This window comes from Oratosquilla oratoria, chromosome 2, assembly GCF_046742065.1.
Source record: "Oratosquilla oratoria isolate Oo_2021 chromosome 2, ASM4674206v1, whole genome shotgun sequence".
Classification (NCBI taxonomy): Eukaryota; Metazoa; Arthropoda; class Malacostraca; order Stomatopoda; family Squillidae; genus Oratosquilla; species Oratosquilla oratoria.
In genome coordinates this window covers 48,914,285-48,929,284 of record NC_134778.1, presented here as the reverse complement: position 1 = coordinate 48,929,284, position 15,000 = coordinate 48,914,285, and the positions used below count along the sequence as shown (strand labels likewise).

The 15,000-nt window shown below is 40.4% G+C and overlaps 2 protein-coding genes across 2 annotated transcripts in view; one reads left to right on the top strand and one right to left on the bottom strand.

Moving 5' to 3' along the window:
- Positions 1 to 15,000, bottom strand: part of LOC143035834 (fat-like cadherin-related tumor suppressor homolog) — a 742,303-nt gene that overhangs the window by 39,064 nt on the left and 688,239 nt on the right. The gene's annotated exons all lie outside the window — the stretch shown is intronic.
- LOC143035828 (uncharacterized) lies at positions 3,530 to 3,907 on the top strand. The gene has a single exon (XM_076202863.1). The coding sequence runs from the start codon at positions 3,530 to 3,532 to the stop codon at positions 3,905 to 3,907; it is 378 nt and encodes a 125-aa protein (XP_076058978.1).

Here is a 15,000-nt window from a genome sequence, read left to right as displayed (position 1 = left end):
CGCGCGAGTGTGAGTGCATCTGTGCATGTTTGCGTGTGTGCGTGCGTACGTGTGTGTGTGTGTGCGGGCGTACGCGTGTGTGTGTGTGTGTGTGTGTGTGTGTGTGTGTGTGTGTGTGTGTGTGTGTGTGTGTGTGTGTGTATTCACCACTCACCACGGATCTGCTGCAGCCTCTTGTCGAGACAGCCAGACACCATCCTACGGCAGTGAGCTCAGAGCTCATTATTAGCCGATCTCTGGGTAGGTCTGTGTGTGAGTGTGTGTGTGTGTGTGTGTGTGTGTGTGTGTGTGTGTGTGTGTGTGTGTGTGTGTGTGTGTGTGTGTGTGTGTGTGTGTGTGTGTGTGTGTCTGCGTGTGTGTATGTATGTGTGTGAGTGCGTATGTGTGTGGGTGTAGAATGGTTTCCTTTAATTATTCAACATTCAACCAATTCACCCAATGCTCCTTTCGCCAAAACCCTGGTCACTCCCCCATTTTGTGTAGCTTCTGTATCAAGCATAAGAATTTTCCTGGACTTTTATTTCGCATTTGACAGTCATCCGGCAGCACCAATTCCCCGTCCGACACAAGGCCTTTTGGCTTCATACTCTGCTGCTGAATTAATTTCTTCAGACAGACACATTAATCACATTCCTGTAAAGCTGAAGGTGATGAATATAAAGTTGAACTCTTTCTTCGGCGATATCCCCCGAACATGCGCTGGTAGTATATAGACATCCATGAATTGTCAGTCCACATCCAAGTCGAGGCGCGAGCAGATGCACTGAACAACATCATGGTTAACTATGGAAATATTACTTTCGTTCTTGAATGAATCATATATTTGTACGATAGTATGATAAAAATTATCTTATATACAATACATTATCAATGCAGTCTTCTAGAAGTTTAAATAAACATCGGTTTATTTAGGCTTCTATTCTAAAAATTGATTATGGTTTTCTGTGATTATTATCAGATATAAATATATAACTAAAATTAACATTCCGCCCGAACTAAAACTTACATTAAATTGCGATTTATTTTTGACAAGAGATTCTACCGTAAAGGAAGACCAAAGTTTAATATTCACTAATGCCACAAAATTGTCAGAAGCCCCATATTGGATTATGGATTGTACTTTTAAAACAGTTTCTACATTATTTGACCAACTTTACACAATTCACGCACCTATGTGATATGGAAATCGTAAGGAAATCTCAATTGTCTATGCTTTAGTGACAGGGAAGAGCGAGATCATGTATAAAAGCTTGTTTGAAGATTTGACTGACATCACTGACAAAGATGGAATTGATTACCCATTCAACTCCGATGACAAGATGTCTTGTCATTTGGTCAAATAAAACAAAAAATCATAAAACACCAAAATGTTTGATCAAACACCAGAAAAGTATGACGTCAGTCCTTGCTTTGCTCGCGAGCGAAGCGAGGACTGACGACATACTTTTCTGGTGTTTGATCAAACATTTTGGTGTTTTATGATTTTTTGTTTTATTTGACCAAATGACAAGAATATTGTCATCGGAGTTTAATGGGTTAACCCACAATCCATACTATCACATTTAGAATTGGATGCAATTAAAGCTTCTGAAAGAGAATTTCCTAACGTCAACAGTAAACTTTGTTGTTGTTTTTTTTCATTCAGGATAGTGTTTACTGCGAAGAATTCAGTCAAGTGGATTATCAATTTGCTACAAAAATGATGAAACATTTGATTAATGATACATCTATTTGCATTGGCATTTCTTCTATCGAATCACATTCCGGAAGTTTTCGAAATTTTAAAACCTTTTAACGCCAGCAGAATCGGACAATGTTATTACAAAGGATTACAAAGGCGGAGCATGCCGACAGGAGACCTTTTGGTCCATATCTAGGTCGGATGCGAAAAAAAAAACAATAAATATATAAATAAATAAATAAATAAATAAAAACTATAATAATGTAAATAATAAATAGAATACGCAAATAAATGCATAGGTATAGTTAAGTAATAAACAAACAGGTAAATAGTAAATAATAATAAATTGACATATAACTAATAATAAATGAGAATCAAGCAAATAATGATAAACAAACAGACAAATGATAACAAAACAAATAAACAAATAATATAAAATAAATGATAATCATTACAGCATTTTGTTTAGCTGTTTATCTAAATGATTCTTAAAGCTTCAAACTGAACTACATTGCACTGCTTCTGCAGGAAGTTTATTTCATTCAATAACTACACGGTTGACGAAGTTGTTTCTACCAACTTCCAAATTAAATCTATTTCCGGACAGTTTGAGACCATTATTTCTTGTCGGATTCTCATTCAGTGTGAAAATTTTGTCACTTTTGATGTTGCCAATTCCCTTTAGAAAACAGATTAATTTATTTTAGTCGATTTTCGAAAGATTTATTTTTGATATTTGGAATCAGTTTTGTGGCTCGTCGTTGTACTTTTTCCAATCTGTCAATGTCTTTAATGAGATTCGGTGACCATACGGACACAGCATATTCCAAATGTGGACGAACTAACGATTTATATAGCTTGTTAATGAGTGATGGACTTTTAAAGTCAAAAGATGGCGCAATCAGTCCTAGAATCTTATTTGCTTTCTCAGAGGCTGAAATACACTGCTTGGATGATTTGAGATCGTTGCTGATAATTACGCCGGGATTATTTTTACTATTCGCTTTTATTAACGAACTTCCAAATAACTTGTAATCGTACTTACTGTTATTTTTACCTATGTGCATTACCTTGCATTTACTTGTGCTAAATTTCATCCGCCTCTATTAAGATCATTCTTGTAATTCATCTAAATCCTCTTGAATATCTAATTGATTTAAGTAACCATTTGCCATTCCGCACAGTTTTGTATCATCAACAAATTTGAAAATAGCAGATTTTAGTCCATGGTCTATATCATTTATATACACTATGGATAGAAGTGGCCCAAGAACGGAACCCTGAGGAACTCCACTTGTAATATTTTTCCATCTAGAAGTTTTTCCATTTAAAACAACTCTCTGTTTTCGATCATTTAACCAATTGCTAGTCCAACTTAATAGGCTACCACTTATTCCGTGTAAAGCTAATTTAGTAAGTAGGCTTTCGTGGGGGACGGTATCAAAAGCTTTTGCAAAGTCGAGATATATTAAATCTATATTGTTTCTTTTGTCATAATTCGATATAACTGTGTTGTTGAATACCATTTAAACCCTCTGGCCACTTAATGATTTCGGTCGGATTTGCAGGGGTCTCTGGACTTTGACGAGTTTTTGAATATCCTTCCTCCATGTAGTGGTAAGTACGTACGCAACTACAGACATTATAAAAACACACATATACACACTAACAAAAACACACACACTCATACTAGTATAGGTTAGGGATTCCCCTGACGCACCTCTCCTTATCTATTCTCATGAGAGCCCTAGCCCGCCGTACTTAAGTCCTGTTTCTTTGTTCAGGTGGCGGTTCCTGATCCACCGGTAGACGAATCTTTGCCTTCTCCGACAGAGATCATAAAAGGCTATGAGTAAGCTGAAGGGTGGGAATGCAGCTGGCATCGGCAATATCAGTGCGGAGTTGCTGAAAGCTGGAAGTGAGGCCATGGTCCGTGGATTGCATGCGGTACTGGCTGCTGTCTGGCAATCCGGTACCTTTCCTTCTAACTGGAAAAAGGATCTGGTCGTCTCTATATGGCAAGGGAAAGGGGACCGGCAGAACTGCAACAACTACCATGTATTGCTGACACGGGTTCGCTCACATCTGCTAAAATTTCAGACCCCTGAACAGTCTGGGTTCACTCCAGGTAAGTCAATAACCGATCGGATCCTAGCGCTTCGTCTTGTGGAAAGCCGACGTGAGTTTCAACAAGGGTTTCTTGCATCTTATGTTGATCTATGTTGATCTCAAGAAGGCGTTTGACTCGGTGAATCGCGAAGGGCTCTAGGATCTGTGAATCCCTAGGATTTATGCAAGGACTGCTGACGTGATGTCTAGCTTATATTCTGGGACACAGAGTGCTGTCAAGTGTGGAGGAGGAGTGTCCAGCTTCTTTCTTGTTAATTCAGAAGTAAGGCAAAGGCGTATCCTCGCCCCAGCACTTTTCAACACCTGCATAGACTGGGTATTGGACAGAGTTGTCGATCAATATCGTTTCGGAGAATTTATTTATAACAACAAGGTCACTGACCTCGTATTTGCTGATGATGCTGTCCTTTTTGCGGAATCGTTGGAGGTATTGATTGTAGCCCTCGAGTCACTGCACAGGGAGGTAAGACCACTTGAACTTGAGGTCTCCTGAGCCAAGATCAAAGTCCAGAATTTTGGGGGCTTACTGGATGACACAGTTTAGTCTGTCCATGCATGTAGCGAGGATATTGAGGTCTTGGAAAGCTTTACATATTTTAGTAGTGCAGTACATAACACTGAACTTACTATGGTAAAAAAAAAAAAAAAAAAGGCGTATAGAAAAATTCAAAGTTAATAAAACATCAGAGCCTGACGGTTGGCATCCAAGAATCTTAAAGAAAATGAAAAATGAGATTGTTGTTACATTAGAAATTATTTTCAAGAAATCCATCATATCCGGAGATGTTCCATGAGAATGGAAGTTAGCTAACATTACTCCCATATTCAAAAATGATGACAAAAAGAAATCGAATAACTACAGGCCCATAAGCGTGATTTCAATCGTAGGAAAAATGATGGAAACTATCATCAAAGATGCTATCGAACATCATTTAGAAAGTAACTATTTGATAAATGATAGCCAGCATTGATTCAGACGGAAACGTTCTTGCATGACTAAATTAATTGAATTCTACAACACAGTCATCTCGAATTATGACAAAAGAAACAATATAGATTTAACATATCTAGACTTTGCAAAAGTTTTTGATACCGTCCCCCACGATAGAATATTTAATTAACTTTACACGGAATAAGTGGTAGCTTATTAAGTTGGATTCTACGAGGAAGTTATATGAAGGAGTGATTGTGCCAATAGCACTGTACGGGGCAGAAACATGGAACATAAGAGAGGAGGAGAGAAGGAGTTTGAATGTGTTTGAGATGAAATATCTGAGAAGTATGATAGGAGTTATTAGGCTGGATAGAGTGAGAAATGATGAGGTGAGGAGGAGAACAGGGGTGGAAAGGGAGTTGGGAGATAGTATTGATGAAAGAGTATTGGGATGGTTTGGACACATGGAAAGAATGAGTGAAGAAAGATTAGTAAAAGAGGTGTGGAAGGCAGAGGTGGAAGGAGTGAATATGAAGGGGCGTCATAGGATGAGATGGATGGATGGGGTGAAAGGGGCATTACAAAAGATAGGAATGTCTCTTGAGGAAGGACGGGAGAGGACAGAAGATAGGGGTGAATGGAGAAGGGTTGTGTATGGATGATGCTGTGATGCATGAGGGGGAGTGGGTGGGTGATGGGGGGTGAGGAAGTATGTATGAGAAAAAAAAAATGACGCAGCCCGAAGGGATTTCTCCCCGTCTTTTCCTTTTTTGCAAGAGGGGACGGAGAGGGGGGTCGCCGAATTTATGAAGCGGCATTGCTGTAGATGTGTTGTGCCTTGCGACACTGCTTCTGACCCAGGGCTTTAGACAGGATGCAGGGATGACCCGTCATCCAAGAGGTGCCAAGAGGGAGGGTGGAGGGGAGTGGAATATGTAGGGAATGGAATGGGTGGGATTGGTTTCTATGCCTTTTTCTTTTTGGCTACCCCCCGTGTAAGGGTGAAAAAAAACTTTGGTATATGTATGTATTAAGTTGGACTAACAATTGGTTGAACGATCGAAAACAGATAGTTGTTCCAGATGGCAAAACTTCTGGATGGATAAGTGTTACGAGTGGAATTCCTCAGTGTTCCATTCTTGGGCCACTTTTATTCATAGTATATAAAATAATACAGACCACGGACTGAAAGCTACTGTCTCCAAATTTACTTACGATACAAAACATGGCAAATGATCACTTAAACCAATTAGATATTCAAGGAGATTTAGATAAACTACAGCAATGGTCTGAAAAGTGGCTAATGAAATCTAACATAAATAAATGCAAGGTTATGCACATTGGTAAAAATAACAGTAAGTACGATTACAAGTTATTTGGATATTCGCTAACAAAAGTGGATAGTGAAAAGGATCTCGGCGTAATTATCAGTAATAATCTAAAATCATCTAAGCAGTGTGATCTTTTGAATTCAGAAATCCATCTTTCATTAACAAGCTATATAAATAGTTAGTTCGTCCACATTTGGAATATGCTGCTTCCGTATGGTCATCGAATCTCATTAAAGACATTGACAGATTTGATAAAAGTACAACGGCAAGCCACAAAACTGATTCCAAATATAAAAAGTAAGTCATACGAAAATCGACTAAAACATATGAATCTGTTTTCCCTTAAAAAAGCGTAGACTCGAGGTGACTTGATATATCTCTTTAAGATTCTAAGGGGACAAAATTTTCACACTGAATGAATCCGACAAGAAATAATGGTCTCAAACTGTCAGGAAATAGATTAAATTTGGAAGTGGGTAGAAACAACTTTGCAGTAATCGAATAAACTTCCTGCAGAGGCAGTGCAATGTAGTTCAATTCGAAGTTTTAAGATTCGTTTAGATAAACACCTAAGTAAGATGCTGTAATGCCTGCCATTTATTTTATATTATTATTTACTACTTACCTGTTTGTTTATTATGTTTTATTTATTATTATTTATATTATCATAATTTTATTTATTTATTTATCATTATAATATTTTTTCGCATCTGACCTAGTTATGGACCAAAAGATCTCCAGTCGGCATGCACCATCTTTGTAATCCTTAGTAATCCTTTGATGAGTTATGTCAGGGAGTACTTTCAAGGACTGTCATTGCCCAAGGTATTATGGACTCGCTTAGCCAGAGTATATGGCGATGCCGTTATTAATACAGGAGGACTAAGATTCGAATCTTCAAGTCACTTGTGCTCCCTGTCTTGCTGTCTTGAAGAGGCGTCTCGATGTCTTTGGTACAGGGCGCTTTCGGAGAATCATGGGATATTGCTGGAATGACTTCATATATGAGACTCTGTCTATGTCAGTTACCAGCATAACTCGCGAACGTCAACTACGGCTATATGCGCATGTGGGACATTTCTCTAACGTTGATCCCACACACAGGGTTGTCTCCACACGAGACAACCCACAATAGAGAAGGGGAAACCTACAGAATTCATGGCTGGGGCAAGTTAATCGAATCTGTCGAGAGTTGTTTGGAGTGGGAATGGTGTCTGCACATATATGGGTGTATGGGGTGCTCAGGGAGAGGTAGTACCTATGACGGGGGAAACAAGCCGTGCTCCTGCGGGAGTAGTTAGTCCGCTTTGGTCCCCTCCTGGCACTCGGCTCTCACCTGTGACTTCATGTTGCTGTCTGTAATGGCCAGGAAAGAGCTACAGAGGCACAGGATGCTGGCACTCCGGAGGCCGTCAGCCCTCTGATACCAGAGGAGTACGAGCTACGAGAGGTTGTCCCTAGGACTACGCCTATCCAGGGCCCAAGAAGTGGTCGTTCATCGCCTTCGGCTGGGGTACCGGTGCCTCTGGGAGGTGATGGGACGACGTGAAGACTGCTATCACTGTGGTGCAGCAGGAGTCAACACTTTTGAGCCATTACTGCCTAGCTGCTGCCTAGTCTTGCTGCCTAGCGACAGGATTCCTCGCTCGCCGGAAGAATTTGTGCGGAGATGGCTGAAATCGCTCACTCCATATAGGCTTGGGTGCTTGTTTAGAGTGCCACCCCCCAGATAATGTTTCCTCTTCTTTTCGTAATTGAAAATACCTTCTGACAATATGACATTGAAATAAGCTATTTAAGAACTTCCTAATATTATGTTCCCCCAGCAATCCTTTCTTTTCAGCAGCGGCCACTTCAAGACACAGTGAGGCTAGGGCAGCTACGGTATCCTGGCCCCATATCACTTGGGGTATTCTGTTTTTTTTTTAATAATTCAATTGTAAAAGTTATAAATTGGCTTCGACTATTTATTTGTTACTGTATTTAATTTCTATCTACAAAAGTTATGAATTGGCTTCTGAGGAGGTAGTGGGTTCTGACCCATGCAAGTTTTTGGAAAAATTCTTGAAAAAAAGCAGGCCAGTTAGTTCTTCTCTGTACTGAACTTGTTAGGCCCCACTAGGCCTTCGCGGTTGGTACCCCACTTCGGGGACCACGCCACGTCCGTCCTTAGGCCGACGTATCTTAACCAGAATAAAGAGCACAAGCCATTCGGAGCTTCATTCTCTCCCTACGTCACCTAGCCCAAGTAAGACACATCAAATGTTACGTGTGTGTGTGCGCGCGCGCGTGTGTGTGTGTGTGAGTGCGCACGCATTCAGAGACAAGAGCTCATAAACGTGATCGCGCATATAAACAAGTGAGTTAGCCACCGGGCATGCGCGTTGGAGGCTCTGCCTGCACAGGTTGCCTACAATCGTCATCTCCTTAAATACTTCAACTCTTGTACTTGTTTTCCTTCGTATCTTTCTTCCAGGTCATATTTCTCATGAAAATATTCTAATGTACATTCTCCTCCTCTTCTCTCTCCGCGTTCTTGTCTAACTATTCCTCCTCTTCTTAATCCTCTCGTGGTTACTTTTCATCACGCCTGTCCTTGTTTCTGTTCCACTTCCTCCTCCTCCTCCTCCTTAACCTTATCTTCAATTCCTCCTTCCGCTTCTTCTGTTCTGGTTCCGAATACAAATGAGTTCCGAATCTTAGACGTTTCAAACAGAAAAAAATTATTTACACCTTTCACACGAATGCTAGCAAGAGTAAAGCGTACATTTTTTACCATATAACTTTTAGCATAGGTTTTCACTCTGCCTCTTAATATCTTTGTTTTCTCATCATTACGCTTCACTTTCCTTTCCCTCCTTTTTCCTGTACTAAACTTTCTGTATGTATATATATATATATATATATATATATATATATATATATATATATATATATATATATATATGTATATTGATAGCGTAGTTGGTAAGTTACTACGACACTTGTCATGTGGATGCTGGGTTCGAGTCCTTGGCAGTACCGCATTTCAATTTCTGCATGTGGCCTCCATTGGGTCTCCCGATGTTGATGGCTTAGAATTAAAGTGCATTGTGGTTGTTAAAATGTATATATATATATATATATATATATATATATATATATATATATATATATATATATATATGTATATATATATTATATATATGTATATATATATATATATATATATATATATATATATATATATATATATATATATATACACCGTACACCTGAAGCAATGTATTATGTACAGTTTTTACTTCCTCTGAATTTTTACTTCCTACCGAATCTGACCCATTATATATCAGAGCTCATCTGAAACATACCTCTTTTTCGTTCCCCTACTCAAATTCTATTTACAAATGAAAATATATATTCACTTTTCTTTATTTTCTCATAATCCTAACTTTCGTTGAACTTTCTCTTGGATAGTCTCAGCTTTTCTAATTTCCAGGCCCACACCTAAGTTTGATTTTTCTTCCACTCCGAAGGCTCTAATCTTATCCCATGTCACTTCCTGCTTCTCCTCTTCCTTCACTAGCACCATCACCACATCTTTTCTGACCACTAATAATCTTCCTCCTTCCTATTTTTTTTCTTATGCTCCTCTTCCTGTTTCGTTTATGTAATCATATCCATCGTTATCGTTGTATTTTTCCTTTCTTTTCTTTTTCCATTCCATCATTTTACGCTTACCTCACCTCCCTCCTCTTCGTCTTCTTCCTCCTCCTTGTTTTCCTCCCTCACCTACTCCTCTTTCTCCTCCTTTTCCTCCTCTTCCGCCATTCGTCAGCAGCTTCACTTTAATCACTTATTTTTCTTCCATTCGTTTTCCATTTTTTTTTTCTGCCAACCTCCAAAGTAGCATGCAGTTGATACTTTAGGGTCTATATAGGGCGCCCCCACGGACCAGAGCCACACACCATTTTGTCTGTGATAGAGGAAAACTCTGTTCGTAGAGAAATTATGACACTTTTATACTACGACTGTCCCTCCGTTATGCTGTCCCCCAACCCCTTGTTACTGCCCTGTACAATTTCTCTGAATATTCATTTCCTTTTTCGCCTACCTACCCTGTGGTGGAGGCAAAAGAATACTGCCACCAAGTATTTTCACTTGGATCGTAAGAGGCGAGAAAAAAGGGACGGGGATTGGGACCAGGCATCCTTCTCCCTGTAGACCCACAGGGGACATCCCTAAAAAAAAGTAAAGGCATATGAGGGTCTAGGAGTTTTCCAACCAGCACCCTAAGGATTGGGTCTTTTAATGTGCGTGGATGTGGTACAGATGAGATTAAAATGGAAGAGATAGGTAGTATGTTTGTGAGAAGAAAGATGGATGTGTTGGCTTTGAGTGAAACTAAGTTGAAAAGGAAGGGCGAGTGTAAGTTTGGGAGTGTAGTTGGGAGGTTACCAGGAGTGAAGAGAGGGCGAGGGAGAGAAGGGGTGGCTATACTAGTAAGTGAAGAGATAGGTAAACGTGTAGTGGAGTGGAAGGAGGTTTCCTCAAGGATAATGTGGATGAAGGTGAAACTGGGAAAGGAAATGTGGGTTTTTGTAAGTGCATATGGGCCTGGTAGTGAAAAGAGTGTAGAAGAAATGGAGACTTTTTGGATAGATTTAAATGAGTCCATAGAGGGATTAGGGAGAAATGTCAATGTAATAGTACTGGGAGACCTTAATGCTAGGGTAGGAAATGGTCCAATTGATGGAGTGGTTGGGAAATGTGGAGTTCCAGGAAAGAATCGTAGTGGAGAGTTGGTGGAGATGTGACTGGAAAGAGAGTTGATGATAGCAAATACAGTGTTTTGGAAGAAAGTCAAGCATGAATACACATGGGAGAGGGTGGTGGATGGAAGGGTGGTAGATAGAGCGTTAATGGACTATGTAGTGGTAGATAGGAGTATAATAGGAGAAGTTAAGGATGTACATGTGCTAAGGGAAGAGGGTGGGGGAATATCAGATCATTTTTTGGTGGAAGGTAAGTTGAGAGTGGAGGATAGATGGAGAAAAAGGAAAAGGACAAAAGTTAGGGAGGTGCTTAGAGTGAAATCTTTAAATAAAAAGTAAAAGGAGAAGGAGTACAAGAAGAAGCTGAGGGAGGAGTAGGAGGGAGTGAAGGATATAGTAGAGCTAGGAGTGGAGGAGGAATGGGGATGGCTCAAGGAGGGAGTCACAAAGTGTGCAAAGATGGTGATGGAACAATAACGACAAGAGGAAATAGAAGGAAGGGTAGTGGATGGTGGGATGAGGAACACAAGAAGGTTGTAGAAGAGAAGAAGCGAGCTTTCACAGATTGGTTACAAAATAGGACGAGGGATATGTGAGGTACAAAGAAAAGAGAAGTAAAGCAAAAAGGTAAAGGAGGCAAAGAGGAGAGCAGATGGAACAATAAGGACACGAGGAAATAGAAGGAAGAGTAGTGAATGGTGGGATGAGGAAACAAAGAAGGGTGTAGAAGAGAAGAAGCGAGCTTTCACAGATTGGTTACAAAATAGGACGAGGGAATCATATGAGAGGTACAAAGAAAAGAGAAGTAAAGCACAAGGTAAAGGAGGCAAAGAGGAGAGCAGATGTGAAATGGGGTAAGAGTATGACAGAAGATTTTGAAAGTAATACAAAGATGTTTCGGAAAGAAATTAAGAGAGGAAGAGAAGGCAATTCAAGTAGAGAAGAAAAGGTAAAAAGTACAGATGGAGAGATGATAATGGAAGAGAAGGCAATAAGGGGAAGATGGGCAGAATATTTTGGGGAGTTGCTAAATGTGAAGGAGGATAGGGATGGAAAGATGGCTGCAGTGGGAAATGCTAAGAAAATGACCGTGATGAGTGAGGAAAATGGAGGAGAAATAAGGAAGGATGAAGTGAAGGCAGTTGTTAAGATGATGAAAGCAGGTAAGGCACCTGGTCTGGATGGATGCCATGCAGAATGTCTAAAAAAAAAAGGAGGTACAGTGATGGTGGACTGGCTGGTGAGGTTATTTAATGTTTGCTGGAGAGAGGGTAGAGTGCCGGAGGACTGGAGGAGTGCCTGTATAGTTCCTCTTTACAAGGGAAAAGGGGACAAGTGTGAATGTAGTAGTTTCAGAGGGATTACATTGTTGAGTGTAGTTGGGAAGGCTTATGGGAGGATCTTGATTGAGAAGATTAGGAGAGGAACAAAGGGAGTAACTGGTGAGGAACAGTGTGGATTTAGGACGGGTACAGGTTGTGTAGTCCAGATTTTTGTGGTAAGACAGATATGTGAGAAAGCTATAGGAAAGGGGTATGTTTTTTGGGCTTTTATGGATCTTTTGCGGATATACGGGATAGGAGGAAAGCTTCTAGGAGCTGTCAAGAGTTTTTACGAGAGTAGTAGAGCATATGTCAGGATTAGAAATGGAGAGAGTGAGTGGTTCGAGGTAAAGGTCTTCGTTAGGGATGCGTTATGTCGTCCTGACTGTTCAACTTATACATGGATGGGGTGATGCGAGAGGTAAATGCAAGGGTGGTGGGTCAGGGATTGGAGATGGTTAAAGAAAATGGAGAAAAGTAGGAGGTGAGCCAGCTGTTGTTTGCGGACGACACTGCGCTTTTGGCAGGATCGGAGGAGGGATTGAGGAAGTTGGTGACAGAGTTTTCGAGAGTGTGTGATAGAAGAAAGCTAAAGATAAATGTGGGTAAAAGTAAAATGATATGTACAAGGGGTAAAAGTGGCAGCAGACTGGAAGTAAGCATTAAGGGAGAGTGACTGGAGGAAGTGGATAGTTTTAGATACTTGGGTGCAAATGTGGCAGGAAAAGGTGGAGTGGAGGTGGAGGTAGAATGTAGATTGAGAGAAGCGAGTAATTGCCTTGGTGAATCAAAAAGTGTAATAAGGAATAGACATTTGGGAATAGATGATAAGAGGAGACTGTATGAAGGAGTGATTGTGCCAACAGCACTGTATGGGGCAGAAACATGGAGCATAAGAGAGGAAGAGAGAAGGAGTTTGATTGTGTTTGAGATGAAGTGTCTGAGAAATATGATGGGGGTTACTAGGCTAAATAGAGTGAGAAATGAGGAGGTGAGGAGGCGAACAGGGGTGGAAAGGTGGTTGGGAGATAGGGTTGATGAAAGATCATTAGGATGGTTTGGACACATGGAAAGAATGAGTGAAGAAAGACTAGTAAAAGAGGTATGGAAGGCAGATGTGGAGGGAGTGAACATGAGGGGACGTCCTAGGATGAGGAGGATGGACGGGATGAAGGGGGCTTTGGGAAAGAGGGGAATGTCTGTTGAGGAAGGACGGGAGAGGACAGAAGACAGGGGTGAATGGAGAATGGTATATGGATGATGTTGTGATGCATGAGGTGGAATGGGCGGGGGGATGGGGGTGAGGTAGTATGTGTGAGCAAAATATGACGCAGCCCGAAGTGATTTCTCCCCGTCTTCTCCTTTTATGCATGAGGGGACGGAGAGAGGGGGGGGTCGCCGATTTAATGAAGCGGCCTCGCTGTGGATGTACTGTGTCTTGCGACACTGCTTCTGACCCAGGGCAGTGGACAAGGTGCAGGGATGACCCGTCATCCAGGAAGTGCTCAGACAAGAGGGAGGGTGGAGGGGAGTGGAGTGTATTCAGGGATGGAATGGGTGTGAATGATTTTATGCCTTTTTCTTTTTGGCTACCTCCCTTGGTATATGTATGTATGTATGGTTCCCAAATATTTTTGTACATTCATCAAATAACAGCTATTATGAACTTTCTCATTATTATTTTTTTCGGTATTACTCCAGAAGTGCACACCTAAGCGATATATAAAAAAAGAATTAGATATTAATTTTGTGAATTAAAAGACATCAACGTAATATCTGTTTTTAGTGGTGGAAATCAATAACAAAAAAAAACTTTCTAATAAATTGGTCGGTCTAGTGTAGTCTAGGCTGATAACCTCTAGAGATACTAAATGCATACCCCATATGAGGTTAGGTTGGGATAGGTTAGGTTAAGTTAGGTTAGGTTAGGTTCGACCAGACCAATTTATTAAACTTCTTAGTTCGTCCTCGCCAACAAACAAAAACAAACATGGCACCTCGAAGCTCTCCGACGTCCGAGTTCTCGCTAGTGTATCACCGCCAATAAAAAACGTATTATATTACATTGATGTATTATAACTTACAAAATCTATATTTAATTTTCTGTTGATATATTGCTTTGTTGTGCACTTCTGGCGATTGGCCTTTTATTTCTCTAGTTCGTTCCTTTACATCCATTATTATTATTATTATTGTCAATCATTCATTCGCATTCATTCTTTTATCCTTCCTTATTTTGCCTTACATTCACTGTTCCTCTTTTTCTACATCCTTCTTTCTATTTCCACCTTAATTCTTCAACTTTTCTCTCATTTCTTCCTTTCCCATTTACTCCCTATAATTTTCTTCTCTATCTATTAGCTCTTGCCCAGTCTTCCTCATCCCTTTCCCTCTCCCCTCTTACACTTCCTCCGCCCCTCACTCTCCCATTCTCCAATTTCCTCTTTCTGGCCAAAATCAGTAATCGCCAGCCACAGTTCATTATGGGACCATCTCATTCACTCCCGACTTCATAGACTGTTCTCCATTCTCACTTCTATATGTTGTGCTTGGCTTCCAGTTAGCATGATCGATCCCCGAAAGAATATGTTTTGGGTTTGAGCCTTTCTTATTGGATTTCTAAATGTAAAAACGTTAACATCTCCAGAACACGGTACCCCCTCAACTGAATAAAATCGTTTGGCGTTAGTTGGAACAAAATTTGAGAAGCGCACCATCACGTCCAACAAGGAATTGATAGGGCCTTCCATCTTCTTCAGAGTCCTTACCCGAACTTGTCAGGTCAAAAACCTCCATATATGGGTGGCGTACCGAGGAAAGCAACGAATTATTGTTACTGCATGATAAA